The 7,385-nt window shown below is 55.8% G+C and overlaps 2 protein-coding genes across 2 annotated transcripts; one reads left to right on the top strand and one right to left on the bottom strand.

The window, feature by feature from the left end:
- Positions 1-169: 169 nt before the first annotated feature.
- Mxd3 (MAX dimerization protein 3) lies at positions 170-4,400 on the top strand. Its single transcript, XM_050144069.1, has 6 exons — positions 170-614; positions 830-935; positions 1,573-1,602; positions 1,731-1,845; positions 3,503-3,686; positions 3,775-4,400. Exons 1-6 carry the CDS (start codon positions 545-547, stop codon positions 3,888-3,890), a joined length of 621 nt encoding a protein of 206 aa, XP_050000026.1. The 5' UTR covers positions 170-544; the 3' UTR covers positions 3,891-4,400.
- On the bottom strand, positions 4,315-7,373 carry Prelid1 (PRELI domain containing 1). The gene is made up of 5 exons (XM_050144072.1): positions 7,134-7,373; positions 6,334-6,559; positions 5,213-5,326; positions 5,056-5,134; positions 4,315-4,800 (listed from the first exon to the last, which is right to left on the bottom strand). Exons 1-5 carry the CDS (start codon positions 7,223-7,225, stop codon positions 4,661-4,663), a joined length of 651 nt encoding a protein of 216 aa, XP_050000029.1. The 5' UTR covers positions 7,226-7,373; the 3' UTR covers positions 4,315-4,660.
- Positions 7,374-7,385: the final 12 nt, after the last annotated feature.

Below are 7,385 nucleotides of genomic sequence, written 5' to 3'. Positions count from 1 at the left end.
CGTGTCCTGCGCCCGCGCCCCTCCGCAGGCGCGTGCGCATCGCCGTCCCTCTCCTCTCGCCCCCGCCCTCATCGTTCGGGTTTTCAAATTTGAAACCTGCGGCTTTTCCCGCCCGAGCCGGGGCCCAGCGGCGGGAGAGGGCGGGGCCGCGCGCCAGCCAACCCAGGCTCGGAGGCTCGCGGCCCGCCCCGAGGATGCGGCCGCGCCCGCACGCACGTGCAACCCGGACCCGCGCGACTGCGGGCGGCAGGAGTGTGGGCAGCTCGCAGCACCCGGTGTCCAGGCTGTCCGACCCGGCCGAGCGCTTGTCACCAGGCGTTGGAGCCGTGGACCGGGACAGACTGGGCGGGAAGAGGCGGGACGGGCGGGGCAGGGCGGGGCGGCCGCAGTTCCCAGGGGCGGGGCCGGGGCGGGGCGGGGCGGCCGGGGGCGGGGCGGGCCCTGTGTTTGTGGCACCGTGTCAGTTACATTGAAACAAAAGTGGTTCCGCGGCTGCCAGGGCCAGCATCCCCGGCCCTCTCGCTCGCCGGCGGCTGTCGCCGACATGGAACCCGTGGCCAGCAACATCCAGGTCCTGCTGCAGGCGGCGGAGTTCCTGGAGAGGCGCGAGAGAGGTGAGGACAGACCCCGCGCGCGGACTGGAGTTGGCTCCCAACTTGGACAGAGTATGGCTCGAGGGCAGCTGGCGCGCTGCCTCCCGCACATCCACAGGAGTGCGCGGGCGTCAGGGCAGGGAGTGACTGGGGAAAGGGTTCTGGCGCCAAAAACCTTTCCTTGATCACGCCGTGCCAGGGGCTCCGGCTGACGGGCTGGGTCCTCTCTCTGGCAGAGGCGGAGCATGGCTATGCGTCCCTGTGTCCACACTACAGCCCCGGGACTGTCTACAAGAGGAGGAAGCGACCCGTGCAAGCTCCTGGTGCGCTGAACAGTGGACGGTGAGCAGGGATGGGGCAGTGTGGGGAGGGGCGCTAGTTCTCAGCTGGCGCATCTAACCCTCTTCTCACTTCCTTGTTTGCCCTTCTGGGCCAGGTACCCTACTCCATCTGCCTCTGTGTGTGTGTGTGTGTGTGTGTGTGTGTGTGTGTGTGTGTGTGTGCGCGTGTGTCGCGCTCGCGCCTACTCACGGACTCCTAAAGCACCTTTGATGTGGCCAGGAACTGTAACAAGACAGTTCTGAGTCCCCTTCCACTCACTCTCCTGAACTCTCTCCCCTACAGGCTTCTGCTTTTCTGACCTTTTGCATATGCCGTTCATTTTAAATGTTTTCCCATCTACAAGTCTGGCAGACTTGTTTTTGGACCCAATGTCACATCTGTCCAGTCACCCCCTCTTACCTGGCTTTCAGGGGAGACCCCACAACTACCCCGGACAGGTGTCCTGTATCTTCTGGTGTATGTGCCTCTGATTCCTCTGTCACAGCCTGGGATTTTGGTGCCCTAGGTGAGCCCAGGTCGTCACAAAAAGGCTCACTTGGCACAGATATCTGTAGTGAATTTTGAGCTGCCCAATAACCTGGGGTTGAGGATTTGAACAGTACCCACTGCCCCTCACTTCTTCTCTTGGCATTGGCAGGTCTGTGCACAATGAGCTGGAGAAACGCAGGTGAGTTCCAACCTGGCCCTGAGAACCAGGTCCCAAGGACCGTTTCTCTCAGACCTTCCCCCCCCCTTGCCATCCCTCTGGCCGGTGAGGTGGGGCTGGCAATGCCCTCCAGAACTCTTTCCCTGCAGGAGAGCCCAGCTGAAGCGGTGCCTGGAGCAGCTGAGGCAGCAGATGCCCCTGGGGGTTGACTGTACCCGATATACCACATTGAGCCTGCTGCGCCGGGCCAGGATGCATATCCAGGTAAGGTGTCTCCAGTGTGCTTGTGGAGGGCCTGGCTGGAGCTTTGGGACCTGCCCCCATCCTGTGTGACGTGAGACAACCGTTTCCGAATCTCTCAAATGGGAAGGAAAGCAGACAGCTGGGCTGTTCTGAGGCCCTGTAAAGGTCCCTTTTGTTATGATATCACTTAGGTTCTGTTTAGTTCTGCAGAGTATGTGCCTGTTGAAAATACTGTCATGAGCCATGCGATCCAGTGGACTGTAGAGGGCTGGTCCCTGCCTTCTCTCAGTAAAGGACAGAGGTGAACCGCTAGCTGGTCCAACCTGGCCTTGCCACTACTTAGGTGGGATTGCAGGCCCCCTGGTGGACAAGAATGGGGATGCAGATGCCAAGGCCCAGGCAGTGCCAGCCATGTGGGCATTTTAGAAGCTCCCTTGGAAACAAAAGAGGGTTTTTCCCTGCCTTCCAGGCCCATTTGATGAGAAAAAACAGATACTGCCAGACTGGAGGCACAGCAGCCGAGGCAGATTCAGGACCACAAGATTAATGCCTGCCCTGCCTTATCAACGGTTCATTAAGCACCACTATCAGGCTCTCGCCAAGGGCCATGGTAATCAGTGCCATCAGCAAACAAATCTTGGCTGTGGGACAGATTGTTGTCACATAGGTGCATGCTGTCATTATTCTGGTTGTCACAAAGGCTCTGAGTTCTCCCATGAAGTTCCTTTGCCATCCATCTTCAGATAGATGAAACGTGCTATTCAGGTGTTGAGTGGCACATGGCAAGCCTCGGGCAGCATCTCCTGGGCTTCCTTCCCCTCTGACTTGGTGCCTCTCAGGCTGCTTTCTACTCTGTATGTAGACCTACCGAGGCTCATCTCCGGCTGGAAACCGTGGCAGGGCAGTCTCAGTACCTACTTCCTATGAAACTCAAGCCTCTGTCTAACGCAGGCATTGCTTTTTTGGGCTCCACAGCCTCATGACGACTTTCTTAGGCTTCTCTCACTGCCTACCACAGACAAAGCTGGACCCTGCAAACTTCCCAGGGTTCCTCTGCCTTGGTGGTAATCCAATGCCACATCTTAGTCTATGTGAGGACACACATCCTTCTGTACCTTATCTCGAGTGTTTTGGTTTATTCTCGTTTTAAAAAGCAGAAAATCATTTGTATGGGAGGAGCGAACCCAGGGCCTTGCATGTGCTAGGCAAGCACCTTACCACCGAGCTGCTTGCCCAGTGAACTAGTAGCCTCTAGTCCAATAATTTAAAAGTAGTTGGCAGTGCTTCAAAGTACACTTGACATGAAAAATTTGGAGATGGGAAGAGCTGGCTGGGTCTGTGACTGTGGGCAGCAATGGGCTGCAACTTAGGCATGGCCATATCCTTTAGCCAGAGTTTTGCCTGTCAGGGTACCAGTCTCCAAGTTTGTACTGACATTATATTTTACCCTATTATGTAACAAGACCCTAAAGGCATTTGAGATTGGGGTACCTTGTCATGCACAGCCATCTAGACAGATCTTTGTACTTAGATGGGGCAGGAGATAGCCCTGAAGGACATGAAACTAGCTTGGGTTGGTTATGTGGCTGCCTGTCTGGCATAGACAAAGGTACCAGTGGCCACAGAAAGGCCAGTCCTTGGGCAGCTGACCCGAGTCCCTGCTCCTGGGGTTCTGCAGAAGCTGGAGGAGCAGGAGCAGCAGGCCCAGCGGCTCAAGGAGAAGCTTCGCAGTAAACAGCAGAGCCTACAGCAGCAGTTGGAGCAGCTCCAGGGGCTGCCCCGGGGTGGAGAGAGGGACAGGCCGCGAGCAGACAGCCTGGACTCTTCGGTTCTGTCCTCTGAGCGCTCAGACTCAGACCAAGGTGAGTGCTGTGCCATGTGGGCGGGTTTCTCTGGGCAGCACTGGGCTGTGGCATGTGGGCGGGGTTCCTGATGGGTTTCTCTCTGCAGAGGATGTGGAGGTGGATGTGGAGAGCCTGGTGTTCGGGACTGAGACTGAGCTGCTTCAGAGTTTCAGCGCTGGCCAGGGACTCAGCTACTCACACAGCACCGGTACCTGGCTATGATGCCAGCTGCCTCTCTCTCTGGACTGAGCCTGCCAGGCAGGGGAGCCCCACACAAGTCCCAATGTCTGCTTAGAGCCACTTGTTGGGAGACCACGAAGACCCTTGTGTGGGGACAGGACTCTGCACTCTGCTGCACAGCTTGAGCCTGGGACACCTTCCCCATCCCCCAGGGCATTTTATGTAGCCCTTGGCTCTGCTTTGCTGGCCCCCCCTCCAAAGGGACAGGAAGCCTATAGACCCACATATACTGCACAGTATTCTCATTAAAATCCTCTTTCGTAAGTTCCTGTCCATGGTTCTGCCTGATGAGATGGAGGAAGTCCCAGCCACAACTGGAAAAGAGGAAATCAGATCCGTCGCTGCCAGGCAGTGATGCGACCTGCCTGAGGTCAGGTTCCAAACCAACGCTGTCTGACTCCAGAACTGGGGCCAATCAATTCACGTGTTTATTGAGTGCCTGTTATGTGCTAAATATTGTTCAGGGTACTTGGGACACATCAAAGAATAAAACATGGAGCCCTGCCCTCGTGGAGCGCACAGTCTAGCGTGTGTCGCCGCTTCACCTGTGTACTGCTTCTGACCCTGGGCAAGTCACTGCGCCTTTCTGCCCAGTGGCGTAAAAGGAGGCTGGGCTCAGTAGATGCTGAGCCGGGTGTACTGCAGATGCGGACCAGGACACCACCCGAACCCACCACCCAGACAGCAGAGAGGGCTGGAGGCGCATCTTTAATAATCAAGTACAGTGAAGAGAAGGGAGAAGAAGGGAGCAGCTACACGAGCTGCTGCTGCTGCTTGGTGGCGGCCTTGTTGGCCAGGTCCTTGGCCTTCTCTGTAGCTGCCAGTGCCGTCTCCTTTGCTTTTTCTTTGGCCTCTTTGGCTGTCTCAACGAGTGTTCTGGAAGGAGCCTCCCCTGTGGCAAACAACAGGAGGCTGGCTTCAGATGATGCCTGGAAGACCCACTTAATCCCCATCCAACCAAGGCTTCTTAGGAACGGAGGCGTCACTGTCCTGATTCTTGACCCTCCCACCCTTGCAGGCACACAAGAACCTCAGGCTCAGATCAGGGCAATGATTGGCCCAAGGCATTGGTCAAGTTGAGGTAGGATCACCCCAGCCACTGCTAGTGAGGGTCCCTTAGTCCCCAAGCAGTGTCCAGGGCTCTCACCTTGTAGCTTGGCCAAGATGTACTCAAAGCCCTTCATCGTCTTGGTCACATTGCTTTTGAACCGGGCAAGGCCAAATTCCTGGCAGAAGAAGAAGGAGCATGGGAGAGCTGCTCAGTGACCCGGCGCCCGGTGTGGCCCAGCCCCCAAACCTCTTACCTGGACAGCTCGAGAGACACCAAATAAGCTGGAGGAGACCCAGGCTTCCCGACGGATTTCGGTCCAGCCGCTGTTGTCAGAGTTCACACAGTAAACACATCGTTCCTCCACCACCTGCACAGGGAATCCAGGAGAGCACCTTGTAGGCGTGTCCATCGCTTTGCTCACTTGCACAGACTCAGACCCTGTCTCTACTGTGCCTCCCAAGCCAGTATCACACTCCTGTACTCGACACTGGGTGAGTACTTGCCCTATGTTCTAATAGTCGGGCTGGAGAAATGGCTCAGTGGTTAAGAACACTGGCTGTTCTTCCAGAGGACCTGAGTTCAATTCCCAGCACTCACATGGCAGTTCACAACTGTCTGTAACTCCAGTTCCAGGAGATCTGCCATCATCACACAGACATGCATGCAGGCAAAACACCAATAATTTTAGATAAATAATTTCAGCTGGGCGGTGGTGGCATATGCCTTTAATCCCAGCACTCGGGAGGCAGAGGCATGCAGATCTCTGTGAGTTCGAGCCCAGCCTGGTCTACAAGAACTCGTTCCAGGACAGGCACAAAAGCTACAGAGAAACCTTGTCTTGAAAAAAAAGTCTTGGGGATCAGCTGGCATTCCAGCATGATCCTGGGCTTTGCTTCGGCCATGCACAGTGTTTCCAGGCTACATTCTGATGCTCTCGCTCGCTCTCTCTCTCTCTCTCTCTCTCTTGTGCTCTCTCTCTCTCTCTCTCACACACACAGAGTCATTTGATAATAATCACAGCTTTCATTATCAAAGTGAGTGGCAACTTCCTGAAGAACACAAAGACAATAGTCACAAACGCACCACTGTGCTGGTTATCCGTCAGGTCGCCACCTCCCGTTCTGCCCAGCACCACTCCTGAAAGTCCACCCTGTATGTATGTACGTCATACACTAACCTAGCGTTCTGTGCACAGCACTTGAAACAAGTTCTGAAAAGAGGTATCTTCCCCACCATCTGAGAGCCAAGGGAGAGGCCTAGAGAGGCTGTAGACTTTGCTCATTAGTATTCCACACCTGCTTCAGGCCACAGGGGTTCCCACAACTGCCTGAGACCTGGAGGGCAACTATTTTAAGGGACCAAAGGAGGTCTCACCATCAGCCGGGCGTGGTTGATGTTCCAGGTGAAGGTGGTCATGGTCTGGTTCTGTGGGTCCACAATAGAGTCCTCCAGGATGTACACCGAGTGAGCAACGTTGGCAGGAAAAAGTCGCTCTGCCCAACGTGGCATCCTGTTGGTCTTGGTCAGGAGTCTCCGAGACAGAAGCTTCTGGTCAGGGGTCACCTCCCGGTGTACTATGTCTTCCGTTAAGACATGTTTGCTGCGGGTGTTAAAGTAAAGATTATTCTCAGAAGTCTGCTCCTGATAAACTGTCTAAGGGTTCCCGCTTGGAGCCTCCAGGTCATGGCTTCCTGCAATCTTACTAAGTGATCTGTACTGGGTTCAAAGTTAAGGGTATATTGAACCCATCCCCGGGCAAATTCCAATCCCCTCCTCCTCCCTGACCTGGTTTCAGACGTTTTACCAACCTCCAAGATTTGTACCACTAGGGAGCGCCACGGGCAGGTGGGTAGGCCATCGCCAGGATTCCCAAACCCCAAGGTAACTCAACTCCTGTTTCCCCCGCCTCTTCCAGTCTCAACACCTTGAGACCACAAAATAAAAATCTAGAGCCTCATATAATCCATAGCGTAGACAGTCTTCTCCGAGGACCTTGCAGGCTTGGCCTGGTCCTAATCTTAACAAGGACTTTGTGCTCTAACTGTGGCCACAGTACGAGACACCACGTCGGATTCGCTGTCCTGTCTTTCCCGGCTCCAATACTCAAGGACAGCCTCCACTCCAACCTTCAGATGGAGAAAGGACGGCCATTCGCTCTACCCACCGCCACGTACCTATAGGGATTCGGGTACCGTTGCCAGAAGGCAGCGAACACTTGGTCCCAGGAACTTCGGAGCACGCTCTGGCCCAGGAAATACTTCACCATCGTCCCGACCCGGACGGGCTCAGCACCCGTGCAGCATCAGGGTGAAGAGCCCGGGGGTGGGAGGCACGTGGCTCGGCGCACGCCCGCCAGGCTCGCAGCTCAGTCACCGCCGCGCCGCGCCCAAGTCCCTACGGCCGCCATGAGGGACTATAAGACTGCG

This window comes from Alexandromys fortis, unplaced genomic scaffold (assembly GCF_014885135.2).
Source record: "Alexandromys fortis isolate MF-2015 unplaced genomic scaffold, M_Fortis_MF-2015_v1.1 scaffold_1, whole genome shotgun sequence".
NCBI classification, from domain to species: Eukaryota; Metazoa; Chordata; class Mammalia; order Rodentia; family Cricetidae; genus Alexandromys; species Alexandromys fortis.
The sequence above is the reverse complement of the archived record's forward strand: the minus strand, read 5'-3'. Positions and strand labels throughout refer to the sequence as shown.

Coding starts and splice junctions, on each gene's coding strand:
- Prelid1 (XM_050144072.1), bottom strand. CDS start 7,225: ATGGTGAAGTATTTCCTGGGCCAGAGCGTGCTCCGAAGTTCCTGGGAC. Junction 5,135..5,212: donor GTGTCTCTCGAGCTGTCCAG/GTAAGAGGTTTG, acceptor TTCTTCTGCCAG/GAATTTGGCCTTGCCCGGTT. Junction 4,801..5,055: donor CATCTTGGCCAAGCTACAAG/GTGAGAGCCCTG, acceptor TGTTTGCCACAG/GGGAGGCTCCTTCCAGAACA.
- Mxd3 (XM_050144069.1), top strand. CDS start 545: ATGGAACCCGTGGCCAGCAACATCCAGGTCCTGCTGCAGGCGGCGGAG. Junction 936..1,572: donor GGTGCGCTGAACAGTGGACG/GTGAGCAGGGAT, acceptor TGGCATTGGCAG/GTCTGTGCACAATGAGCTGG. Junction 1,603..1,730: donor AATGAGCTGGAGAAACGCAG/GTGAGTTCCAAC, acceptor CTTTCCCTGCAG/GAGAGCCCAGCTGAAGCGGT.